Here is a 27,961-nt window from a genome sequence, read left to right on the forward strand (position 1 = left end):
TGGAAGCCGACGGATGAAACACTCGGAAAGCACATGAAACATCCTGGTATTTCACGGGTAACAATGCGAGGAAGAAAAACGTGAAGGAAGAAGAAGAAAAAAAAGCCCGTCAACTTCAATCAAAACAACACCCCCATCACCGCTCTCGCCAGTTGAAGTCGGACCCAGCAGTGGCTGTGAGAGGGACCTGGGACGCTGCCGCTGCTCTCGCTACTGGCTGTGGTGCCCTCTGATTGGTGGATTGGAGGACACGTGACCGCCGCAGCAGTAGGTGGGAGGGGGGAGGAGCTACTATAGGAATGTGTGAAGAGTGCGCGCCTTCAGGGAAATTATGGGAATAGTAAACCATATAAAAAGACACACACAGACACACACCTCTCCAAACGCCAGCCATGTGAACAAAGAAGTGATTTCAAAGGGAAAATACAACTACTTGGCATACTGCTGCTGTTTTGGACAAGTATTTAGGCACACGAGGAATTTGACTCCGGTGTCAAGTGGCTCTCAGCGGAGGCCACAAGAAGACATGCTAGACAAAGACAAATCCATATAGCCTTAAACATAAACATGGGCCTCTACTACTACTACTACTACTACTACTACTACTACTACTAATAATAATAATAATAATGATAATGATGATATCAATATTAATAATGCAATAGCCTATTTATAATCGGGTTTTCTCTTTATTATTTTGATTGTGCGTGTTGAAACCTCTGAACATGTACTCATATGTTTCCTATACGCGTGCAGCTTACATCCTGTATACGCGACACATTGTGCATGATATGTATGTGTATATGTATACATGTATTATGAACAATGTGTCTTAAAGTGTTGGAGTGATTTCCCCTGAAAACAGACTGGCCGTGGCTGCGTGAGTGCGCAGATAAACACACTGATGGTGCGAATCATATAATAGGATGGAGAGGGAGGGAGGCGGAGGGGGGAGGAGGGGGGAAGGGAGGGGAGGCGGTCAGAGCTGCGCATCTGTGCAGGCAGATATAGAGGAGAGGGAGAAGGAGAGAGACGAACAGGACAAGATGAGGACCGCGGCAGCAGCAATGGACGAATCGACATTGGGATGGGAAAAGGCAGACGAGAGGACAGCGCCGAGGAAGACGAATAAGGCATGAAAAAGAAGGCTCAGGAGACGTGCTACATCGCCCCAACATGGAGGCGTAGCGACAGTAGCATGCATTAGAGGAGATCATTTCATTATAGCCTAGCAGCAGCAGCATCATCCGCCCGTCCAACCTGAGCGGAGAGGAGGAGAGCGAAGGAGAGATGGTCTCCCAGGTTGTGCAGACCCTGCGTCAGGGAGTCTGGGCATCTGTGACCGGGGGCTGGTACCACGACCCGGACCAGAACAAATTCAACAACTCCTGCCACCTCTATCTGTGGATATTTCTCCTGATGTTACCACTGTCGCTCCATTTGGTGAGTTTTTATGAGGGAGCATGACGTCCAAGGCCGCGAAGGGGGTGTGAGGTGCTCACGGTACCAGGTAGCGGTTTTTTGTGTGTGTTTTTTTTTCATGCGCGCCTTTTATCCTTTCGTGGATGAACGTGCGGTGGCTCTGTGAGAAACTAACATCCCCCATTGTCTGATTGCTACTGAGATAAATACTATAGAAAACAACACTGTCGCAGTTTCCCCCCCTGCATGCAGTGACGGAACGCATGGCTGCTCCTGGATGTGTCGGTCGAGGGACAGGAGACGTGAAACCATCGGTCCACTGGTATTTTCACATGTCATGGCCTTTGAAAATAGCTGCAACACAGGCTGCAATACTCCCAGTAACAATAACCTGACTGAGGAACTTCCATCTGGGATGTATTACAGATGTGTTTACCTTGTAGGATATATGGATCAGTAGATCTGGAGTAAGACCAAACTAAACAGGCATAGACATACAGCAGGATATGGTGTTATATGAATGAAGGAAAGACACCTTGACCTCAGCTGTGAGGACACATGATGTCAACAACACACAACAACAGCCATACTGAATTAATGAGCTGATGGCACATCACTGGCAGTAATTGTGAATACATAACTTTGATAACATTTCTGAACAGAGGATTATCAGTAACCACTTTTATCTAGATTAGATAATATATATTGTAGATTATGCGATATGATTGCTGCCCTGCTGTCCCGTCTCTAAGTACATTAAACCGGGGCTAATTTGTAGGAACTGTGCAGGGTTCAGAAGGATAACCCTAAATTAGCCACTCGTGAGTCAGTGAGTTAGTGAGGCAAAGTAGCATATTCTGATGTGAGAGTGACATCTCCGACAACTAAGAGCTTTGACACCAAAGCTTAAAAGGCAGTTGCAGACAGTTTTAATAGTCAGTTTGAAAACACCCACTCTTTCCCGAACAAAACTAACACAAGCTTTCTGGGAGAGTTGTGAAAAAAGCAACAATGTCTATTAGCATTTTTTTTATTCGAAGGTTGCACCCAACACTCAGCACCAGATACATGATTGTGTGTAATGACACTGGACTATACATGCAGACATGTGTCCATATTCAACACAAGAATCTCTCCAGATCAGTATAACTCATGTATCCGCATGATGCACTTTCTTTTCTTTAATCTTCCTGTTCTTTATGGGCCATTCCTCCCCCGGGAATCAATAATCTTTATCAATCCACCAGTTAATCAAATTAGATTATGTGGTTCACTGAGCCTTTGATACACATGTATGTGTGGCTGTAAATACGCTTTACCTTGAGCAGAGTGTCACCTCCTTATAACAGGGTTGAGAAGAATAACCACAGCGTGAAGCAGTCAATCAAACACTGTTTTTGTGGACTCAGGTCTCTGGAGATGTTGTTTTGAATATGATGAAGCTCCTCTCCGCTCCTCTCCTCTCCTCAGGCCCTGCCCCCTACCACCATGGCTTTGAGCATCTACTGCACCTCCATCACCATCTTCTTCATCTTCATCAAGCTGGCCAACTATCGGCTGCACCTGATGTTTGACGAGGGCGAGGCGGTGGTCCGCAGCAGCGTCTCTGATCTCAGCAAGGCTGCAGAGAAGAAAAGTAATGCGTCGGACTCCTGCCTGCCCGCCGGCATCAGGTAAACCCACACAGACACACGTATAATCCTGAAACTGGTAGCTGAAAGATTCCTAAAGTGGTCTCACCTTTACAGATGTATTGGAGGGCATTCAGAGAGAAATACAGTGTATGAACATTTAACACAATTATTTTTTGCTCTTTGTGCCTCAAACTGCTCTCTGTCTAGTCATTACAAATTCTAGGCCAGAGGGCTAAATCACTAATGATACAACTGAATTATTTATGTGAAATTGTACATTTGGGCTGGAGACCTCCTTTTAGAATAATGCCAAGTATAACCGAATGTCGTCCCATTCTTGACGTCCTCTTTAAAAAATATATGTTGTCTCTCTTACTTCTTCCTCTGTATGGCTCTATTTTTCTCAGTCGTCTCTTTCTTTGAGATCAGATGGGTTTCATGATCAAGTGTCTGAGAGTGGGATGTAGACTTTTTCCACTTCATGTCGATGACTGATCTAGCTAATGAGGGGAGGTCAGCGATCTTCAGTTGGCCACTCTGCTCTGACACACTTGATCTCCACAGAGACTAATAAAAGAATACCCATCACTTCCTGCTCCCTGTAAGACTTTATTTATTTTAGTGCCTGTGGAGAGAGGAAACAGCAAGTCCTGACACAAGGACTTTTTACAGCTTCCTCATCCCGATAAATTAGTTGATTTTAGTGTAAAACACGAGATGCTGGGAATGAAAGTCAGATGATTTCCTCTGAAAGAGAAATGTTAATGCATCTCTGTCCTCCCCCGTCTCTTATCTCTGTCTTATAGGAAGAGCAGCACAGTCCCAGAGAGTGTTGCCATGACGATGTTGGCTCTGAAACGTACCAGTCCGGTGATCCAGGTGACAGTGAAACAGACTGAAACTGACCCGGGACTGATCGGGGTGGTGAGTGAGCATTAAGGATATGGATGTACAGTACAGGAAACCCTATGTTGACCTATAATACGTCCTCATGTTAACCAAGTGTCCCTGTATTCTCTTTCATGCAGGACTGTTGGAAGTCAGACGAGGACGGGAACAGCGTGGAAGGTGAAGCTGATGTTTTTTTTGGGTCCGACTGAGATACAGATGGGTAAACATTAAAGGAAAACAATCTGAATAGTGTGGAGAATGCTTCCATAAAAGCCACGGGGCAATCTGAGGCTGGGCCAAGATGCTGTGGCTTCTTAATGTGGCAGTACTCAGTATTTCTGCTAATTCATCAGTCCGGCTCAGGGCTGTTTCCTTTGGCTAAAATGTTTCCTATGAAACGTCTTCGGAAGTCGGCATGGCTTGTTACGTTATAATGACATTATAAATCAGCAAAATCCGAATCACTGTTCACTGCCTGTGGAAACTTAATCTGGGTTTGTTTTGGCTGCATGTTTGCTGAGAGTTTATGTACATATTGTTATGCAGGTTGCTTCATATACAGATAATAATGATGCTGTTGCTTGATTGAGCAAATATAAAGCTAATCAAACAATAGGAGAACACATGTGAGCATTGATAACAACTGAATAGAGGGGAAAAAGAGCAGCGATGATGTGCCACCCTAACCAACACCGTCCCCCTCTATATGTTTTGATTATATTTGCATAATTCTGTGCACACAAATCTTCCCTTAATCTAGGGATTTAATTAACTAGCCACATTTGAAGCTTGGCACTGTAGTTTTCTTGCAATTTGTGCGTGTTAATGTTTTCTGCGGAGGTGAGGGAATAAGAAAGAATAGCAGAGTCAACAGAAAGAGGGAACTATAGTCTTCTCATTTGCATTAGTATTTTAAACGTTAGATTACATCTTGCTGATTGTCTATTTGTGAAGTCAATTTGGCTGCTGACATTCTATAACCTGCAGAAAGATTTCCCTCAGCCTGGCATCAAAGTACACAAAGCTGTTTTTATCAGTTTCTAGAGAAATGGCTTTCTAGTGATTCTGTGGAATGCAAAAAAATGACGCTGACAATTTGTCAAAGTGAGAAGCATAGAATAAAGACGGCATGAAGAAAGAAAGAGTCTGGTTGTCACTTTCGAGGCCTCGCATGTCATTTGGGGGAACAAGCGTTTTGTGTATCGTCAGAATCAATCCGTGCTGGAAGCCAACTCTGTTCCTCTTCCCTAATGCACTCGATGGCTCCTTAGACAATGTAGATTGACAACTTCCTTTCCTGCAAACACATCATTGTTGTAAATATGCTGGGACAAGCACAGAACTAGCAGCCAGCCAACAAGGCCAGCTGACTAGTTCCAGTAAATGTACGACTTAATGCACAGACAGAACAAAGTCAGCTTTCTGAAAAAAGGGATACAAACACTGTGGTATATTGCATCAGAGGTGACTGAATGTATCTGTTTTTAAAAGCAGTAGGATTTCCCCCCTTCTGCTTTTCATTTTATTGCAATGGGAAGATATTTATGTGTCACTGACAATTACTGCTGTAGACAATAGCGTTGTTTCGTGTATTGTCACTGCAGCCAAATACGAGAAGACACTATTTCTGTGGCAGTGTTTTTAGGATTAGAGCAGTTTTATTATTATTACACTTAAAATAAACCATTTGGATTGGCATTTCACTTCATTCCAGGACCGGGTGAGAGTGCTGCAGGTGAGAGGTCCGTGGAGGGAGGCCTGCACCCAAGCCCTTCTCCAGATGACCTTTCCAGCCCCAATCCAGACCAGGCCGCCCCACTGCTGCAGGCCCAGCAGAGAACCCCATCCCGAGCTGAAAGGGAAGGGAGGCGGCCCGGATCTGCGAGCGGGTCCAGGAAAATGGACGCGGAAATAATTGAAACCGTGGCTGTGAAAGAAGGCGTGGACATTCAGAGCTCGTTGACTGACAGAGAGCAGGAAAGAACAACAAAGAAAGAACAGGACAGAATAGAAGACTGTGAGGATAAAGACAGTGCAGACAGAGAAACAGCTGATGAAGGTCTGCCTCCCTCCAAGGGAAGTGGAGATGAGAGCGAGGAGGAGAACGAGGGGCCAAAAGAGCCCCCAGATGCCAACAACAACTCACTCGGGACTCCCCAGGACCACCAGTTTGATTTCATTGACACCCCTGATTCTCCCACACAGGTAGGCCTCCTTGGAGGTAGTTGTTGTATTTGGGAGGTCTAAATTTGAAGAGTATGTTAATTTAAAGTAAGTCCACTCTCATTGTATTGTGATTGCTTTTGTACATCATTGGTAGAACCTCTTCCTTCTTGTTCCTCAGACTGAGCCGATGGAGGAGACGTACTGTTCTGATGAGATCGAGGTGGTTCTGGTCGACAGCTCCGGCTCGGGGCCGGCGTCGGCTCACCTGGATGACAGCGACACGGTCAAGATCATCATCACCATGAGCTGTGACCCTCAGACTGCTGCTCAGCTGGAGGAGAGTGTCAAGCAGAGTCTTCTAGAAAACGCACAGGTAGTTTTAATGTTCTACATAAAACACTTTTAACTTGATTATTAACGTCCCGTTTTCGACTGTTAAAGTCATCTTTCTCACGGTATAGAAGTTTCACGTATGTGTTCTGTATTCTTTGAGTTCTCCACTATAATGTGAAACACATTTCTGTGACTTAACAATGTATTATATTGTTTGTTTTGACTGACCCACTAGCAGGTCATGTAATGTAATGACTGCATTGCATATGTATTTCCTTTAACCTGCCGTTACCCCTGAAATCTATGCAGCTTCACGCTAGGTTTATTTAAATTACTTTAAAATTAAGTGAAATTGGTGAAAAATGTAAGATTATGTGAGAGCAACTGTTAACAAAGCTTTATTTATTCTATATAGGGCTATCAGAATAAAGCGCATGTAGTAAAACAATTAATTGTAATCTAATGCTGAATCTAAATGTTAATGTCCTGCCATAACGTTTAAGCTCATGTTTCTATCACTGCTGCTCAGGATTGTTTCCTGTGTGTGTCCTACAAGGCTCAGAAGGATGCAGGAGAGTTTCACATCAAGATCCCCGTCATCACCTTTGACTCCCCCGAGAAGGAGAGGCAGGAGGGGAAAGAGCGAGAGGAAGCGGCAGACTCAGAGGACGACCCCACCCTGAGACAGCAACAGACAGCGAGCCAAAGTGAAGAGTTTCACCTGTGTAGAGAAACAACCACTTCTGAGTCCACCACACTGGAGTGTCCAGATGCAGACCAGGAACATCTTGGTGTTCAGATAACTGATGACAGCACACAGAGCCCGCAGCTGACAAACGATAACAGCTCATCCGGTATCGATGTCCACTCCCACCATGATGACACCGATCCTCTGGATGCTAATGTGGATGCACACGGTTTACTGCGGCTGCCGCCAGCTTTGGGCCGGTACGGGCCCGGGGGAAGGACTCACATCCGCGGGCTGAGCATGGACAGTGGGAAAGACGCCGTGCTGCTTTCGGACCGCTCACATATCACAGTATGTTGGCAGTTTATCTCTTTCTCTTTTTGGAGTTATCTCCATCCTCCTGTCCTTTTTATATACACACACATTTGTCTCTTTATCAGTCCATGACCACTTCCAAGTCAGACCTGGAGGCGAAGGAGGGCCAGATTCCCAACGAATCCAACTTCTTGGAGTTTGTTTCCTTGTTGGGGTCTCTCAGTACCAGAGGGGGAGGAGCCAGCACACAGGAAGACGAGAGGCCAGAACGCAAGGAGGAAGTGGGAGCTGCAGACGAAGGTGAATCTCAGCAAGAGGATTGGTTTATTTACCTCTATGTCCTTTTGTCTGCCTGTTTGATAGGGTCAGAGTTCATGCAGATGTTTACATATAAGTGTACAAAGGAGTGCAATGTCAACATTGTTTTATAAGATGAAATAGATTCCCTACTCTTGATCTTGGAGCATTGTGGCATCAGCAATTTAAGGTTAAAGGTCCAGACTAACACTACGCTAATACGTCGTCATGATGCATTCATTTTGAAAACATGTTCTATTTAGTTCAAGTTACTAGGGGGATTTTAGCCCCAAAAGGCTCAACGGATGTTAATGTTGGGCAGGAGGTCACTCAGCTGGTATAAACCATTTTGGTCAAATGGGATAAATGAAGCAGCACAACTTGTAGAAGCAGCTAGAGGGCTTGCAGACTTAATTTAGTTTAATTGGTGACTCCTCTGGTTGAATCAGCATTGATTTAGTTTTTCTCTGGGGCAACTGAATAAGCTGTTTACACAGCATTGCCTTATTACTCATATAATGTGGCAAACATGTTAGCAAATAGTTGCCAATTTGTACATCCAGCCGACATGTAGCAAAATTAGCAATCTGGTCACCTGATGAGTGGAACAGCAGAGTCAGGTGATACTTCTCTGTGGGTTAATCATAGTAGCAACTCTTTCCAACATTAACACAAGTAATGGTACGGCGAGGAAATGGTTCAAGAAATGGAGAGATGGTAAAGAAATAGGGATCTTGGCTTTACATTTACTGGTATAAAAATCATTTCTGTTTGTTGTTTTAGTTAGAGAAAAAAACATTTCCTTTTGATTTGCTTGCAGAGAATCTGAGCGTGACTTCCAGACAAGATGAGACGATGATAGAGAACAACACGGATAACAAACCAGAGAGACCGAAACCACCCACCAGTCTGCCTACCGACACACTAAAGGCCATACAACCCACACAGATCCCAATAGTCTCCCCTGACAGGTACACATGCCTGCACACCCACATGCTTAAAAAAATATCAACATCGCTGAATTCACTTATCCATCCAGGATGTCCAGTTGATTGTGTTTCCTGTTTGCAGTCCACAAACGGACAGAGAGAAGGATCCAGACTACGACTCCCTGCCTTCACAAACCTCTCAGTCGGAGAGCTCCATGCTGCAGGTCATCTGTAGACCAGAGGCTACCAACAAAGAAGATGCCTACACTTTCCATACTGTACACAGTAAGCAGCCACCCTTGAATTATGAAGCTTAAAATGCTTTGTTTGTGCCGTACACAGACTCATTATAGTCACATCCAGTAATGTTGATACAGTCATCCGTGTCCTTGATACGTTTTAAGATTTAAGAGTGAGAGTCCCAGTGAGAAATTTGCCCTGGACATCAAAACAAAACAACAGTAAATAGTTGTCTATTTGTGCTGGGAAAGTCTTATAGTATCTTTCTGTTGAACAAATACACAGTATGTGTGGAAGGCTCTGCCAGTAGCTGATGGCTCCACTTCTGAATCGGCTCAACAACTTTTGATTAAGTGACATTTTTCTGGAAAGACTCCACAATGTTGCGCTTTAAAAATAGTTAAATAGTTACAGTTCAGTCTCTCAGATGTCCGTCTGTAGCGGCAAAAAAAATAGATGTAATCCCACATAATAGATTACTCATCAGATGGATGTCAGATGTTGCTCATCCAAAGAGAAATAGTCTGACAAGTTGAATGTGTGTGTTTGCCTCCCCAGGAGACCGGCCTCGTAAGCTGTATGCAGAGAGAGCTCTCAACCTGCCGCTAGGAGCAGAGCTCATCACGGGCAACATGTGGTACCGCTGTTGAATCTTTTCCTCCGCCTCTTCATCATCCTCTTCCTTTACATTTAACAAATATTACCATATTTTCAACCCTTTTTTTTTTACCTTTTATTGCTTTGTCGTCCTGCATGGTCTCTTCCACTATCATGTGCTTTTCTTCCTTCCTTATTTCTTATTTCCCTTTTTCATCTCCTTCGACACTATCACCACTGCAATGTAATCAGGTTTATTCCACAGATTAACATCAGCATATGTTATGTGTTATGTGTGTTTGTGTGTGTGTGTGTGTGTGTTTTCAGTGACCTGCTGTCAACTTCTTCCAACTCGGAGGGTCAGGACGGTCTGGTCGGCGGTCACGCTGACTGCCCTTTCCAGCGACGCATCATCCCTGCACACAGGCTTCGGCCACGAAGGACGCACCCTGAGATATTTCAGGTGTCCATCTGCTTTAACTTTTTCTTTCTCGCTCTGCACACCATTGCCAGGGCTCTTCCAAATGGTTGCAAATATGTTATTTTGAGGTACCTTGTGGGTTTTTGACCAGTGCAGTGGAGCAATTTTCTTTCGAGTGGGTCACTGTTTTGTTTTTGCATCTCGTGCAGGCACACCAGTGCCCATGTGCACGTGCATGTACATGCACGCGGGAGACTTGATACCCAGTTCTTCGGATTGCTTCATGATATTGCACCAATCGATAATTAGTGGTTGTGACGTGCCAAGCAATTTAGCAATGTGCCAACAAAAGGAGTGAACAAGAAGGCTGTTAGCAAGCAAACATGGATGTCAATGATTAAGGTTTCAAATTATTATTTTATTATTCAACTGGTAAATCAGATTAGTGTTGTTTCTCTGTCAAACTATTTGGTTACTGTTTCAAACAGCAGCAAGGTCTCGTATTTCAAATAATCAGTCCTGAATCATTAATGCGCCGCCCTGTGTGTTCTGCACATCGTGAAAAATACGTTGTTCTACTGTGTACTACTAATAATCCGAACTGTGCTTTGAAATATGCCACATGGGGAGTGATTTGCCTTTGTGTGCATGTGTGTGTCAGGAAGAGGACTCTCTGGACGAGTCGTCGGAGACGTCCACTCAGGAGAAACCGACCAGGAAGATTTATTACAAACTAAAATTGTTTCCGGGGAAGGTGATCAACCTTTTGTATGACCGACTCACCCTGCTAGCTCTTTTGGACAGGTAATCCACTAACAACCGCCTGATAAACTGCTGTGCCCACGCGTTTAGAAGTCCCAAGTCTAGACATCATTCATACACATTATTCAGCTCAGAAATAGAAGATATCATTTTAGACATTAGATATTTGTGATAAAACTATTGCAAATTCTAAAAAACAAGTTGATTTCACCCACAAGAAGCTCAGTCACTTGATATTGGTTTTCTAGTCTCTTTAAATCTAAAACACTCGAAACTCTTACGAACATCTTTCCTCCGATCAGTTTCACTTCACTTTTGGGACAATTTTTGGTGTAATATCTTTCTGATTTGATCAATACGTGTCATGTCTTTTCAGTTTAATCAGCATTTGAGCAGTAATTTCATCCTTGAATGTGCGATTTACTGTATGTCTAATAAGCTACTGAAAGCACCAGTGTAACCTCTAAAAGCCTTTGTGTGTGCTGGTTTTCTATAGAAACCAAGAAGTTGTGGAGAACCTAGTTGCAGTCTTCATGGCCTTCCTGGTTTCCTTCCTGGGATTTCTGCTTCTTAACCACGGCTGCTTCAAAGACTTCTGGGTATTCCAGTTCTGCCTGGTCATCGCCAGCTGCCAGTATTCCTTACTGAAGGTATGACGAATACAACATCTCAGTTGAATGTAGTTTAACCGTTTCTGAGGAACACCGTTTCACTACTTTAACCAACTTGCAATTAAGAATAAATGGTGTGTGAGCTCAACATGTGTCCCATGGTGACCTGATGAAAAGTAAAACTGACCTTGGACTCATTTACAAACGTTGACTGATTATTGGCTTCTGTTGTTTTGTTTTCCAGAGTGTTCAACCAGATGCAGCTTCACCAACACATGTGAGTACAATGTTACTTTTTCGCAGAGTCTGAGAGAAAATATTATGAGAATAAAGGCTAAGCAAACTTCACAACACAATCATATTAGGTTGCAATGATAATAACCAATATATTGGTAAACATCTGTATGAGTTTCAGTTTAAACCATCCTAACCTGCATGTGTTCCTCTGTGTGTCTCCAGGGTCACAACCAGCTGGTGGCCTACAGCCGAGCGGCTTACTTCTGCATCTTCTGTGCTCTGATCTGGATGCTGGAGCACCTGCTGAGGAGGAAAGACCTGCCCGTCTCCACCCTGTACGGAGTCACCATCGTGTGCCACGACGCACTGGGCTTCCTGCGAGACCTGCTAGTGGGTAGGGATACATGTACCAGAAGAGACGCGCAATTACGTCTTTTGACCTCTGCGGTAATTTGTCCCCTCTGCAGTCACTAAGACATTTCTTTTGTTTAATACATAAAACAGGTTTTACCTACTGCTTCCCAATCACCTTCCTGGTGGGCCTTTTCCCTCAGATCAACACATTCACCATCTACCTGCTGGAGCAGATTGACATGCACATTTTTGGAGGGACAGGTTGGTAAAACTGTTTCTAAACTTTTCATTTCAGTAATTCTTACTGTAAACTGTAATTTCTGGATGCGTGTGTGTGTGTGTGTGTGTGTGTGTTGTACTGATGCTTTTTGTTATCGCACTATTCCCTTTGCTGCTGTAACAATGCAAATTCCTCCGCTGAGGGGCTAAAGGATTATTTTGTATTTGATCTTTAAACTGGTGTATTATGTATTCAGTGTTTAAAGCCCCTGAAAACTAAATCTTAGTGAATGAGAAAACACATTTTCAGGGCCTCTAAGTAAAGATGAATCCTCTTATTGATTTAAAAAAAGAAAGAAAAACACAACGCTAACACTACAGTACAAGCTGAGCTTTATTTGTCATTGTTTATTAATACAACTGCATGTATTTTCATCTTCACTCTAATTTGTGTGTCTCAGCTGCTACGAGTCTCATCTCTGCGGTGTATGGCATCCTACGCAGTCTGATCGCTCTGTCTCTGCTCTACGGTTTCTTGTTCGGAGCTCTCAAGGTACAAATTAACTGGATACAAAAAAACAAAACAGAACATATCTTTCCTCCAGAGCCTGTGTTCAGTCCTTCTCTTGGCTATAGGAATAAAATAAAGCGAGGACTTCAGTTATAAATAGCGTCCAGCCGGGCAATTTCATTCATGTAACTAAGAGCTGCAGCAACATACAGTGTTGCTCACCTGCCTTCAAAAGTGACGATTGCAACTGCAGGGAAGAAGCTTTTAAAGTGTGACGATCTAAAAGCAGCAGTTCTGGCTTTCAAGGCAAATAATGGTGTGATTTGTGTGTGTGTGTGTGTGTGTGTGTGTGTGTGTGTGTGTGTTTGTGTGTGTGTGTGTGTGTGTGTGTGTGTTTGCAGGAGCCGTGGGATGAGCAGCACACCCCGGCTCTGTTCTCTGGTTTCTGTGGCCTTTTGGTGGTCTTCTCTTACCACCTCAGCCGACAAAGCAGCGACCCGTCCGTGCTACTGTGAGTATCAGTGTGTGTGTGTGTGTGTGTGTGTGTTTGCATGCCCACACCGGGCCTGGTTGCCATACACTTAATTGTTAATATTTCTTTAAGGCCGATGGTTGATGTTTATACTAAACTCTTTATTATTTGTTGAGTATTCTCATGACTCATTCTGCTAATGGAGGCTAGTTTTTAGCTGTTAAACGCCAAATAATAGATATGTTTGAATTTCAAAACAAGAAGTTAAACTAATTTAAAATGTTTTCTCTTTTTATTTGTGCTGTCAGTTGATTTAGGGTTTTGTCACAGCAATCTCTTTATGTTATTCAAAAAATTCCATCGTCTCATTCCTACACGTGACACTTTTATTTTCAGATCTCTGGTTAAGTCAAAGATAATGCCCACTTTGGTGGAGAGTGAGGAAGAGGAGGAGGAAGACGCAGACAGTAAAGACCCACTGCCTGAGAAACTGCAGAACTCTATGGTAACTAGCGAGGGTTATGTAGAAATGATCCGATAAGTGGTATTTTTAAGTTTTTTTATCTTTTGGAATTGCGACAGGAAATCGATTTGCATGAACACTATGCACCTGCGTTGTGGAATTCATACATACAGTGTATGAGAGGGCCGAGTGTTATAACTCAGTGTTGCAGGCGAGATAATAAAACAATGCTAAATGCAGATCATTGTGTGTGATTACAGGGAATTATGAATCAGAGAAAACAAGCCTTTGCAGTATGAATGTGGATTGTGAAGCACTTAAATCTTCTCAAGCTGCTGCGTCTTTGATCTTCAGAAATATAAGGCTCAGAACGATCAGACAGAAATAATCTCACACCTAAATGAATCTGATAAACTTATGTATTTTCATCCGGTGCAGATCATTAATGATTGCTGCTCTCCCTTTTGTGCTTCGCAGAAGGAGATTCTGCTGTCGGATGTCGTCGTGTGCTCTGTTGCTTACATCCTCACCTTCGCCATCACTGCGAGTACCGTGTTTCTGTCTCTCAAGGTCGGATCCTCTGTCTTTTACTTTATATCTTTGCAGGAATACTAACTCAAGGGTTTTGTCTAATTGTCCATTTTCATTATGTTTCTTTCCTTCCGTACCAACTTGTCTTCAGCCCTTTGTGACCATCGTGCTGTACGCTCTGGCGGGCACTGTGGGCTTTGTGACCCACTACCTGATCCCCCAGCTGAGGAAGCATCACCCCTGGCTGTGGATTTCTCATCCGGTTCTCAAGACCAAGGAGTACCACCAGTTTGAACCCAGAGGTCAGCAGAGGTCATCAATAGATATAGATATTTTAGTTGAAATTGAAGTACAGCAATTAAGTATGTTGCTTACTGAACGATTCAGCTATACAGATGGCACACACAAATTGCATAAATTCAAAATTTCGAATCTCATAATATTCAGTAGGTATTGCGGTATTATGTTAAAGGTATGGTTGGTTACCGGTATCTCCTTCAAAACTACTTTTCATATTTTGGTTGAAATCATTACATCCTGACAGCAAAAAAAGAGAAGAAAATCTGATATCAGTGGCTATGTAGGACTGTAACAAGCCCGTCCAAGCATTTTACTCATTTCGAATAGCCATGTTTGACATTCCCATAAAATATGGTTTATGTTCTTAACAATAATTGGGGGGTAGTTTTGGAGGGCTCTCAGTGTTGCAGACTTGGCGACTTTCTTTCTTGACTTTCTTCTCAATTGGGACAAAGTTTCCTTCTTGGCAGAAGTAACAGAAGGAGACTTTTACTTTTGAAAATGTTTTTACATCAAGATTATAATGATTAAATAACAACAAATATCTGCTTAAAAACTCTGAACTAGGCCTTCTTTTGCTCTAGAAAGCTGTGACTCCGATCCGCATGTGTTGTTTCATTACTCTTGCTTGTGTTGCAGAGGACGCTGTGCTGATGTGGTTCGAGCGACTGTACGTGGGGCTCCTGTGCTTTGAGAAGTACGTGGTGTACCCCGCCATCGTGCTGAGCGCACTCACGAATGATGGCTTCGCCCTCAGCCATCGCAAGAAGCTGGGAATCCAGTGAGTGGGCACACGCAGCCACAAAACACACAGAATCACATGACACACATATGCCTGCCTGTCCTTCCAGAGAGAGAGTGTGTGTGTGTGAGTGTGTGAACCACCTATTACATCTGTTGTCTAAACTCCTGTGTGTGCCGCCTCCAGCTGCGATGTTCTCCTGACAACCGTTGCTGGACTGAAACTCCTGCGTTCATCGTTCTGCGACCCCAGCTTCCAGTTCCTCACCCTGCTCTTCACACTCGTCTTCTTCCACTTCGACTGTCCACGCGCCTCCGAGAGCTTCCTGCTGGACTTCTTCATCATGTCTATTGTTTTCCATAAGGTGGAATCACACACACACACACACACACACACACACACACACACACACACACACACACACACACACACACACACACACACACACACTAGGGAAACATATTCAGATATAAATGCAAACAAGTTGACAGCTCACTTCCCTGATAATCAAGATGGTTATTAAAAGTCTTGATCTCCTTTTGAGTCTTGATTTGTAGATTTCTCCCTGACATTTGAAATTATATTAACAATTGCACTTTTAATTTCACCAATTTTAAAATCAGAGGTCCATTTACTCGTCAGGGAGAGTCCCGCACCGTTGTGCGATCTCCTGGATTAGCTGGGTAAATGTAGTGATGTCATCAAGGTTACTTCTTCTCTTTACAAAGACGTGGCCGTCATTGAGGGTCTGACAATAAGGTATCAGCTATTTTGGCAGTTTTACTCCTATTAGGGACCAAAAGTCAGGAAGTATCCGTCTGTAACTTTAATTTTGACCTTTTCTAATTCTGTCTCTTCTGAGTACCTCAACTTTATGAAAGTGCGTCAGTTAATCACAGAGGACGACTCCTTTAAAAAGAAACGGGAACAAACACTGTATTGTGAGCTGATTTAAAAGCAACATAAACATATTTTTACTTGGAGCGATTCTTTTTGTCCTTCAAACATTCTCGCAGAATGTTACTGTAGGTCATCAGTGGAGGAGATTAATTGTATTGGACAGCATCTGACCACAGAGGGCTCATCAACCTTTATGGTGGTGTGAAGGGATGTAATAGATATCACATTATTTGGCTACGTGACAAAGGTTGTTTGAGTTAGACAACTGTTGAGGCCCTGTTTGTTGGCCACTGACTGTGTTGTTTTTGTTCCTGTGCAGATGCGTGAGCTTTTGCTGAAGCTCCATTTCATCCTGGTTTACATCGCTCCCTGGCAGATCGCCTGGGGCAGCGCTTTTCATGCCTTTGCTCAGCCTTTTGCAGTGCCTCGTATCCTTTCTCTACGACCTGTGTGTGTGTGTGTGTGTGTGTGTGTGTGTGTGTGTGTGTGTGTGTGTGTGTGTGTGTGTGTGTGAGTCTGAGTGCATCAGTGCCGGCTTTTCTTTCCTTTACTGGTGTGCCTGTACAGACTCAGCCATGCTGCTGCTCCAGACTCTGCTCACCACCGTCTTCTACACCCCGCTGGCTCCCTTCCTGGGCAGTGCAATCTTCATTTCCTCCTATCCGAGGCCCATCAAGTTCTGGGAGCGAAACTACAAGTAAGACTCTGACGATTGAGTGTGATGTGAGTTTCCCAAACAGCCTGGAGGTGTCTGGAAATGATTTGCTATATGAAACTAGATTGAGGAAATCTTGAAAAGCAGCTTATAGAAGTCTAATTGTCAACAAATCCCATGAACAGACTCAAACCAACAATGCAAAGTTAATTGTACTAACAAAGACTTTGAGATAGTACTTATTACTCTGTGCTATTGATTTCCATTGTAGTTCAAAGACTATTCAAGACTTTAATGAGCCACACTGCGTTACATGCTCCTTCATTTGAGTTAATCTCACTTAGCACAGCAAATGTGTATTAATCTGCAGCTGAAAATAGTCACAAACAATTGCTTACTGAGCCTTTTAAAAATTGATGCAATAAAAGCATGTATTTGTGTCCCGCTTTTAAAGATTTACAGCTTCAGTATAAATGAATGGCACTGCACTGCTCGCCACAGACCCGGTAGGGAGGTATTGAGAAATTGCCTAATGTTTTCTTTCTTAATATTTATCAATCTTAATACCAACATCACCATTTGTATTTACTCAGCGAGAAATCAATCCCATCCTTTACAGCTGAACTCAGCAGATTAGCAGATAGACACCCTCATGCATTTACACAACGTGAACCCTCTGTTCCCTTTTACTTATTGATGTGAGGCATTGTTTGTACTTCAGCTCTCTGAGAGCACTCCAAAAATACTCCTGCAGCTTTGTTGTGCAAACTTCAGTGATTTTTTTTTTTTTTTGTAAAGTGACCAATGATTATATTTAGACATTGTTGTCTGGAAAACACAACATTAAAACTCACATCACATTAGATCTCACATCCCGGCTGCAGTCAGATGTTGGTGTTTTTGGGAGTAGTTGTGCAGGTTTGGCAACGTGAACCTGAGCCACACAGCAAGTCAACAAGAAAATACCACACGGACAACAAATGAGACGACAGAGTAGTTTAGTCTCAAAATATCTAGTTTCAAGTTTGTCTGGTTTGAATAAGATGCAGTTTTTCAAGAGGACAAATACGTGAATCTTAAGCTTTCTTTTTGAGAAAATTCACAAAGATAGTACAAATTATTTCAAGATGTGTGTCTATTTCAGTGTTTTTCAACATCATCATTTTAAAATCGGTTTTAATTGACTCAAAACAGATGTGCAAGCCGCAACACTTTATACTTTATTCTACATGAAACACTTTTTCACCAGAGCAAAGTTTTTACCTTCTGACTTCTTTTGGGCTCAGCAGTCTATAGTTTTTACAGTTTTCCGTCTCCCGTCTATTGCAGCACAAAGCGTATCGACAACTCTAACAGCAGATTGGTGTCCCAAGTAGATAAAGAGACAGGTGAGTTCTCTCTCACTGAACTGACATCCGCTACAGAGTATATCTTTTATAAATCAAGCATATGAAAGATTTCTTGTGAATAAAGATCATTTGTTTGATTTATATCTAATACTGTGAACAAGGTACACATGCACCCTTTCATCCACCTGACTGTTTTTTTCCTCGCAGGGTGTGATGATAGCAACCTGAACTCCATCTTTTACGAGTATCTGACTCGCTCGCTGCAGCACTCACTCTGTGGCGACCTCATGCTGGGCCGATGGGGAAACTACAGCGCCGGAGACTGTTTCATCCTGGCTTCTGACTACCTCAATGCCCTGGTCCACCTCATCGAGATCGGCAACGGGCTCGTCACTTTCCAGCTGAGGGGCCTGGAGTTCAGAGGTGAGGTTTGACCACCCACAGCCCCTTCACATACCTCCCTCCCATTCTCCATCCTTCTGAGCTCACTTGCCATTCGACTTATCACCTCCAACTCTCTCCCTCCCAGGTACGTACTGCCAGCAGCGAGAGGTGGAGGCCATCACAGAGGGAGTGGAGGAAGACGATGCGTGCTGCTGCTGCGAGCCGGGGCACTTGCCCCACATGCTGTCGTGCAATGCGGCCTTCAACCTGCGCTGGCTGGCCTGGGAGGTGATGGCCACCAAGTACCTCCTGGAGGGTTACAGCATCAGTGAGAACAACGCCGCCACAATGCTACAAGTGTACGATCTCCGAAAGCTACTCATCACCTACTACCTGAAAGTACGTCTCATTTGTATCTGTTTATGCATGTGTGTTTTTAAGTCGTGCAATTATAAGACTTATATTCATCATTTATCTGTCAGGTTCTGTAGCTTTTTTCTTTTTTCCAAAGTTGTGTCTCTTGATACACAACTTTGTTGTCAAAATGAACACACAAAATGAACAATGCAAAGTAGTAGAGGAAAGTTTCAAAAGTGCGAGAGACTGTGTTATTTTGTTTTAATTTATTTTATTTGTCTGTGTTGTTTCCCACTAAACATTACTAGTTAAAAATGAAGTAAATTTAACAACTGAAACAGATATTATGATATAGAGTATTAATTTGTATGAGAGTGGTATTATTTGGCTTTTTACACAATATTTATATTTTGCCAGGTTATTTCACACACGTTACATACACATTTGTGTATTTTAAATGGTTGCAGAAAGTACATGCACTAGTGTTAATAAATCCTAGATCAAGAAATGGGTGAAATTGAGCTCATTCAGATGTGAATGAGCTCAATTCTTTTCTAGCATAGTTTTATGTCGATGCAAATTATCACTCAGAAATCACCATGATCACTGTTGATTCACTGTCATGATCATCCATTCCCTTTCTTCTGATTTAAAAGCATGTTAGAACAACCGATCATACTACAGGATCTCTTTTTTTGTTTATTCAAGCTGTTATTTAATTATTCTGATTCTACTGAATCACTGGCATTGAAAGATACCTCATACAGCTTTGATAGGGCACCAACCATTGTTATATTCAATCACCCTCTCTTCAGTGGCAGACTGAAATTGAATATCCCATTTGTCTCAAGTGGCCCTTAAAGATTTTCCTGTCTAAAGGTTAAACTCTTAAATGGATAATCCAGTGTCTTATGCATTAATCATTATTACAAATGACAGCTTGCCGAAAGTAACTCCAGATGTGGCCGTCAGCTACACATTCAATTCTTTCTCTTGTTCTTTCCTCGTGTTTAGTATTTTGCTTTCCTTCTTATTCATCCCTTCCTCAGAGTATTATCTACTACCTGATCCACTCTCCCAAACTGTCCACCTGGCTCAAGGACGCCGCCATCCAGGAGGCGCTGCAGTCCTACACCAAGTGGCACCACATAGAGCGCGACCCTCAGGTCTTTAGTGTGAAGATCGATGAAGACTACGTGCACTGCCTGCAGGGCGTGACACGTGCCAGCTTCTGCAATGTCTACCTGGAGTGGATCCAGCACTGTGCTGGGAAGATGGAGACGGTGCGTCACCGAACGATTATTCTATCAATACGGTTACTGGTTATGTTCTCGACTCAAATTATAACAATCTAAATGTTATGCATTGTTTTAGGGCTGAGCCCAAAACTCGGATGAAACGATACGGATAATGTACTTTTTTTACCAGCATTATACGTGTATTATACGTTTAGAATATATTTAGACCGCACCTCTTTAGCAGAATCTCTACTTATTATTATTTTGTGTCTTTGTCCCATATACCAGTAGCTTCATGTTTCCCTGTCTTTGCGTTTGTGTCCAGACTGTGGAAAGTGATGAAGACTCTCCTTTAGTGACCCTGTCCTATGCTCTCTCCGTCCTGGGGAGGAGATCCCTCGGCACGGCGTCACACAACATGTCCAACAGGTAAACCTTGTTTAAGCCAAAGAGCAACGCAAAAAATATGATACAACAGATTTATGGACAGTTTGACTTCACCAGACTTAAGTTGATTGAGTAACTCATTATTGAAATACAAATTAATTCAAAACCACCCACATAACATTTTAAAATACATCAGGAAAATAACAATATACCACTTTAAATGTAATACTCTACACTGTAGTGTGTTTTTCTGCATTGTGGATGATGTTTCATGTTTTTTTAAGATAAATGCAGATAGTTGTCCTGCACAAGTTTAGCTGTTGATAATGTGCTGAGAAAAGATTACTATCATCAGTAGCAGTAGATATGGACATGCAGTATGACAGATACACCAGAGGGGGGCATTAGCAGCTAAATCTTGAACACATCATACAAACAGATGTTGGTCTCTGCACTCGTGACTTTTTGTCTTTGTGTGGTTTGTATTCTGAAAATATGTCACGGTATCATAATCCCCCCCTCCTCTTTCTCTTTCTCTCTTTCTCACTCTCTATTTTTCCTCCACAAACCTCTTCCTTCCATCACAAAGTCTGGAATCATTTCTGTACGGTTTCAACACACTGTTTAAAGGAGACTTCCGCATCGCCACCAAAGACGAGTGGGTTTTTGCTGATCTTGACCTTCTGCAGAAGGTGGTGGCTCCTGCGGTCAGAATGAGCCTCAAACTCCATCAGGTAAAGTGTGCCGTGCTTTTAAGTGACTGCTGCTGTAACTGGGATTGAGAAACTTTCATCACCAATTCTACTATTGCTGCTCCTATTGTTAATGATACTATTATAAGCACACAGACAGACATTTGTGCATCCTATTAAGTTTCTAATATCTTCACGATGGTCGCTTCTCCTCCTTAGAGTAGACAATTTCCCTCATATCTGATCACAACACCACCGTGCTCCATCATGCCTTTCTTGTCCTTTTCAGGATCACTTCACCTGCCTGGAGGAGACAGAAGAGGCCTCCATTTTGTACGAAGCCATCACAAACTACCGCAGCAGCCTGGTCATCTGCCACGAGAGCGACCCCGCTTGGCGCAAGGCGGTGCTCTCCAGCCGCGACACGCTGCTCACGATGAGACACATGATCGACGACGGCACGGACGAGTATAAGATCATCATGCTGTACAAACGCCACCTCAGCTTCAAGGTCATCAAGGTAAAAGGGCTGAGGGTGTCTGTGGTTTGGATGCGCAAGAGATGCAAAGGGAATTCATATTGTGAGATGCTGAGAAATGCCAGACAGCTCTGTAGTGCGCATAACGTATGACAAGCCTAGCTATAACAACTAAGACGAGGTTTAAAAGTTCATCTGAGAGGTGTGGTACCAAACAACCATCACAAGTGGTGAGTCCATGTTTTTGGCTCTGCAGTACAAAGTGCTCACATTTTGGCTTACTTCACAGAACTTAAAAGTTTGAACTTTCCCTTTGACATTTTGGGAAATTGATACCACTCATGTCCCTCATTAAATATGAAGCTGCTGCCAGCGCAATAAGGGCGAGTACAAAGACTGGAAAAAGTTAAAAAAGAAAAAAAAAAGACGTGTTAACTAGTGAGACTTAGAGGTGCAGACTTTCCACCTTTGGACAACGGCAGGCTCAGAGGTTCCAGACTTTATGCAAAGAAAATAAGGTATTTTGTGCCCAAAATGTCCATTATATCCTTTACATATTCAGCTTCTGACAGGAAGCTTTCATCTGTCTGGGCTTCAATAATGTTGATCAATCTTTTTGACGCTGCAGAATTACTTTAAGTGCACTCATTTATTTTTAATACGCTGCCACAACGTTTTTGCCGTTCAGTGATGGAAGGGTGATATTATAATTCAAAACATTTGCTCTCCTTGATGAAGCTGGAAAACGCAGATGACAAAGTGGTTAAATTGTTCATCTTAATCTAGTTAATTAAGCTAATTAGGTAATTGAGTAAGAATCTGGATTTTCATACATGCTATCATAAACTGGGCCAGAGGCCAAATAATGGAGGATGATAAAACATAATGGCCCTTTTAAAAAGTAATTATTTAGATACTTTATATGTCATAATGATATACATATTTTTATGATCTGGTCTCTCTCTGCAGATCAACAAGGAGTGTGTGCGAGGTCTGTGGGCCGGCCAGCAGCAGGAGTTGGTGTTCCTGCGGAACCGAAACCCGGAACGAGGCAGCATCCAGAACTCGAAGCAGGCGCTGAGGAACATGGTGAACTCGTCCTGCGACCAGCCGCTGGGCTACCCCATGTAAGTCAGTCGGAGCACGGCCCTGACATCACCAGGCTTTATATTGAATTTAATGTTTGCATTCATGAAAATCTCTGTGTTGTTGCTCACTTTGCCTTTGCAGAATGGATGTTTTTGAAATGAAATATTTAACTTTTTGTGTTTTAAAACGGAGCAGTGTGTTGCATTTAGGTAGGGTCGATTTGCAGAATTTTTTTTGTAATCTTAAAATGAGCCGTCTATATCTACATATGAAAGCAGGTTCTTGCCGCAATCTGCAACCTCCCCGCTAGATGCAGCCAAATCCTGCACACTGCACCTTTAACTGCCTATCTTTACATGTGTGTCTATGTGCAGGAGTCCCTTGTTTTTGCAGATAGCATGACTTTCATTTTGTCTTATAGGTACGTGTCACCACTAACAACATCGTACGCAGGAACACACCGCACGCTCCGCAGCATCGGAGGAGGTGCTTTAAGCCTGGACGCCATTCGATCCTGGCTCTGCTCGAAATGGTTACGGTCAGTTTCTAATCAACACATTTTAGCATTTTTAAAATCTGTTTCTCACTCACTCGAGAGTGCATTCTTTTCCTCCTTGCCTCCTCAGACCCCTCCCTCCCTAAAACCTCCCCTTTTGCTGTGCTCTTCAATGAACAGTCATCACATGCTTAAGTCCCTCCTCATTTTTTATTTAATTCTGTCGGGTGGGTTAAAAGACAATGCTGTGACCTAAAGGTCCCAGGTTCAGTTCCTGGAACAACCATCAGTCTCTGAGGGTCCTTGAATAAGATACTTGGGTTAAGTTTAATTTATTTGGCATTAGTTCGAGCACACACACTTAAGAGTAAAAACTCACATTCTTCTTCCAGCCTCAGGTCACATGTGTAATCACTTTCAGCTGAGGGTTATTGCTCAGTCTTTCATCTTGTGCAGCGAAGATTCATCGGTTAGACATATCATGTTATGAGATATGATTTTCATTTTGCAGTCTATAAATAAATATTGCTATCTCTGCTACAAATGGGTTGTTTTAGTTTCTTACTTGTATTCAGTGTATTACTTACCAGCATTTTCTAGCACATCTGCAGTGATAAGTGTCAAATTGTCACTGCTGCTCAGTAAAAAAAAAAAAAAAAAAAATCTTGCTCCTCTGTGGATTTACAGATATTGACTTTGTTATAGTCAGTGCTGGGGAGAGACTTCCCTGCCAACTTAATGTAGTTTTAAATGCATGCACAGGAGTGACAGTGGAAGTGCGAACTTGAGAGAAAGAGGACTGCAGAGTGTGAGGGCAGCCAAACCCTTTGACTCTTGTTGCTCCTTCCTTCCCTCCCTCTCTTCCTCCATCCTCTCTTTTGTTTAGCATCACGTCCCTCTTTTACACATTACTTTCAGCATAGCTTGTTGTATAGGCTTTGCATTAACCTCTGCATATCAGCTAATGGGTTTGTGTGAGTGTGTGTGTGTGTGTGTGTGTGTGTGTGTGTGTGTGTGTGTGTGTGTCACTCTTAAGCTTCTTAGAGGATAAGTTTTCCTTTGATTAGATTAGTTTGTAAATCCTGGTTCATCGACCTCGAGTTAAAGGTGTCTTAATTTCAGTAAGTAGCCAAGGAGCCAAGGAACCAAGGAGATGGGCTGTGCTCGCCAGCTAGAACACACTTAACTAATTTAAGAGGCAGGCTGCACTAGTGTGTGTCACATATGCTAGCACAGTTACGTAACATCTCTCTATTTATGTGTGGTTAACCAGCTGGAATAGTCGAGGCCTGCTAAATATTTGATGGCCCTTTGCCAGTTTGTGTCCCTTGCACTGATGTGGACATAAATAAATAAATCAAAGCTGTGTGTGTGTGTGTGTGTGTGTGTGTGTGTGTGTGTGTGTGTGTGTGTGTCCTGCAGGGTGCGTAAGGACAACCTGACCAGCTGCAACAGTGGTGGGAACATGGAGGATGTGGACTGCGGAGCCGGTGGATCGTCCACGCTGAGCCAAAACCGCCCGTCCTCCGTCACGTCGAACAGCCTGAGCCTCTACCAGCACAGAGCCAGGACAACACACAGCCACAGACACCACAACGCAGGTACACACACACACACTTCATCGTTCATGACCTTTGTCACAATCCAGAGCGCAGGCAGCAACAGAAGGGGCGCGGAGAGACATGCAGAATGATTTAATGGCAGAGTAAACTCACAAATAAGAGAGGCCCAAAGCAGGCAAGAACAGTAGGCAGGTAGCGAGCGACCAAAACTCCATGTGACAAAGGAGAAACTGACAACCAACAGTGAAAAGACAGGACTATAAATACACAAGAAACTGACAACAAGACACAGGTGGAGAGAAATGTGGGCACTAATTCAATAAAGGTGACACACAATAAAAAGGAGAGGAAAAACCACAAATACACACAGGACACATGAGGCAGGGATTACAAAATAAAACAGGAAGTGAAAACTAAAGTCCAGAGATACTATGACAACCTTACACTGTTAAACAGTAATCTGATTTATTCTTATTTTTAAATTCATAATAATAATATTGTCTCTCCAGACATTTGATTGTATATCATCCAAAACATTGTGTTAGTTAAGTCAGGTTTTTACATTTTTTTTTTCCCGTTTTATATCTGATTATGAAAGTATGTAAAACAGTGTTTGTGTGTGTTTCTGCAGCCCGGAGAGAGTACCGCAGTCGGTCAGTGCAGCCTCAGAGTCAGCGCCCCCCCGTCACCAGCCAATCAGGGCCTATTCTGGACTCAGGCTCCACCCACGGGCTCGTCCAGCGCCTTTCCAACAGTCAGCTGTCCTTTAACACATCCATAGCCTCTATATTCTCCCAGGTATTCACACACACACACACACACACACACACACACACACACACACACACACACACACACACACACACACACACACACACCTACACTAACACAACCACATCCTTACTTTAGCATGCCTTTACTAGAAAAATAACGCAATGTCTCTCTCTCGTCAGGTCCCTCGCCTCTCAGGAGCAGGTGGGATCAGCTCGCAGCTTCAGGCAGCGCAGCATCAGCAGCGCTCCAGCCAGGTACAAGCTCCTCCCACTTCTGTACACACACACACACACACACACACACACACACACACACACACACACACACACACACACACACACACACACAAAAGGCATGTTAGAAATTGTGTTAGACTGAAATTAAATAAATAAATACACATACAAAGAGTAATATTCCCATTAAATGAAAACACTGTATGCAACTTTAGGAATTTAGGAAGAAAAAAAACATCCGTACATGCCAAATAGTTGCCTTCTCCAAGTATAAATGTAGCGCCCGTCTGAAACATGAAGTGACTATGATTTAGTCGTGTAATGTTTTGCAGTAAAGCCCCTGATTACATGTGACTCATGAATTCAGTTGATTTTATTACCGCTACTTAGTTGTAAAATTCCTCCAAGAAACAATTTCACAGCTGATGGCCAAAGCATGTGATTATTGACTACAAGTTATTCTTAGACACAGCCTGCTGTCTCTGATAATTGTTTGTGCATGAGCTTGTTTGTGTTTTGCGCTCCCATTTCAGGGATTACTGTACACTACTGTCTTTCTCCAGGTCTCCTCGTCCTCGTCCACTCTCAGCTTGCTGTTTGGGAAGCGTAGTTTCTCCAGTGGCCTGGTTATCTCCGGGCTGTCCGCTGCTGAAGGGGGAAACACCACTGATACACAGTCCTCCTCGAGCGTCAACATCGCCATGGGGCCCTCGCACAGGTCCAGCAGCAGAGCCACACAGGTAGGGAACATATCAACGGGTAGACATGCAAAGTCCCTGCCTCTTTATACCCAAGCTGCACCCTCCTTATAACAGAATGTCGTCCTCTCATTACAAGCTTCACTCGAGCCTTTAGGGCTGCATACAGACTCAGAGCAACATGCAGCTTCATATCTAGTGTACAGACATGAGAGTGGTATTGATCTCTCAGCATGAAAGCCAATAAGCACGTTTCCTAAAATGTTTCCTTTGATTTGAATAAGTATTTAAAACCATGGACAAAAAAATCATGAATATACTATAAGCTAATTTATGCTTTCCATTGAAATAACTTCAAGTAGCATGAAGCATGTAGCTCAAAATCTAATTAGCAGAGGGTATCAACCCTCTGGACAAAAGTATTCTCATGATAGCATCTTATCAAAACATATGGTTTCTTTTACCGTGGAAAATTAGACTACTATTTGCTCTTTTAATTTCTTTTAATTCAGTTTTGGACGCAAAATGATGTAAGAACAGTATCGGCTATAAACTAATATTTCTCTAATGTGGTTGTTCCCTGCCTCCTCTCTTTCTACCTTCTCAGTGGACGTCAGAGCCTTATGAGAGTATAGACGCGACCTACTCCAACGCAGCCGTCACATTGAAAGACGGAGTGCAGTCACGTGACCGAGGCTGCAGCCAGGGATTAGATGAGACCCAGGAGGACTCAGCATCTGTCTCAACAGCTCCGGAAGCGACTGAACACAAGACTGTCTGAGAGAGAGAGACAACACACACACATACATACATACATACATACATACATACACAGACACGCATATGAGAGTGCCATTACTCGTGCCCATATACAGAGAGGACTGTATGAAACGTTACACATATACACAAACATACAGAGGATTGTATGAGAATGCACCCATGCGCACAAACCTGCCTCTTCTCCTGTCCTCAGCATGTGGTCTCACCTTGTTGTCTGAATGTAAACAAGTCTGAAAACATGATCTTGGATCCGGTTGATGAAATAAAGACGTTTTTAAATGAGGCTGCCTCTGGTCATGTCAACTATATTGTTCATGTGTGTGTGTGTGTGTTATGATGGGAGGTAAACTTAGGATACTGACTTTTTGTTACTTCATTTCTTTAGGCACCACAGAAGAAGTGTTACCTGCATGGTTTTCCTTACTCTGCAAAAATGGAAAACATCCATAATTTACTTAGTTCAAAGGATACAAAGTAAAAAAGGATGATCCATTTATTGTTTGAGGCCAGCATGTGGTCCCTGTCTGTCTTTTGCTGCTGGACTGCAACAGCAAGAGTGTATCTATGTTGTACTGGTTGTAGATTTCCCAACACAGAAGCAGGAGTTGGCTTGATGTGCTGAGACCGCTTGTACATGAACCCATATGAGGGCCAAAGTGACGCACCTGCTCATCGAACTTTGAGGCTGGCATCCGAATGCTTCTCTCTTGTAGCAACGCATCGTATTCCCCGTCCCTGGCCTCATTCTCGATAA

The 27,961-nt window shown here is 43.1% G+C and overlaps 1 protein-coding gene across 2 annotated transcripts; it reads left to right on the plus strand.

Moving 5' to 3' along the window:
• Nucleotides 1-1,290: 1,290 nt before the first annotated feature.
• Nucleotides 1,291-27,377, plus strand: pcnx2 (pecanex 2; the record flags this gene model as incomplete). Of its 2 annotated transcripts, none has more annotated exons than XM_079229996.1 (40): nt 1,291-1,443; nt 2,893-3,095; nt 3,863-3,980; nt 4,085-4,124; nt 5,662-6,152; nt 6,292-6,486; nt 7,003-7,485; nt 7,575-7,749; nt 8,567-8,717; nt 8,818-8,960; nt 9,474-9,552; nt 9,840-9,975; nt 10,595-10,737; nt 11,192-11,345; nt 11,551-11,583; nt 11,766-11,937; nt 12,048-12,158; nt 12,578-12,669; nt 13,029-13,138; nt 13,496-13,604; nt 14,040-14,132; nt 14,245-14,395; nt 15,033-15,174; nt 15,322-15,499; nt 16,355-16,463; nt 16,603-16,732; nt 18,020-18,078; nt 18,247-18,462; nt 18,569-18,822; nt 19,830-20,063; nt 20,344-20,447; nt 20,995-21,139; nt 21,387-21,617; nt 22,545-22,702; nt 23,086-23,202; nt 24,583-24,761; nt 25,354-25,520; nt 25,676-25,750; nt 26,293-26,469; nt 27,035-27,377. In XM_079229996.1, the coding sequence occupies 40 exons, from the start codon at nt 1,291-1,293 to the stop codon at nt 27,206-27,208; spliced, it is 6,384 nt and encodes a 2,127-aa protein (XP_079086122.1). In that variant the 3' UTR covers nt 27,209-27,377. The 2 variants fall into 2 exon arrangements, with proteins under 2 accessions (XP_079086122.1, XP_079086123.1); XM_079229997.1 differs by having other exon boundaries at nt 6,298-6,486.
• Nucleotides 27,378-27,961: the final 584 nt, after the last annotated feature.

The sequence above is a fragment of the Taurulus bubalis genome, assembly GCF_910589615.1.
Source record: "Taurulus bubalis genome assembly, chromosome: 14".
Classification (NCBI taxonomy): domain Eukaryota; kingdom Metazoa; phylum Chordata; class Actinopteri; order Perciformes; family Cottidae; genus Taurulus; species Taurulus bubalis.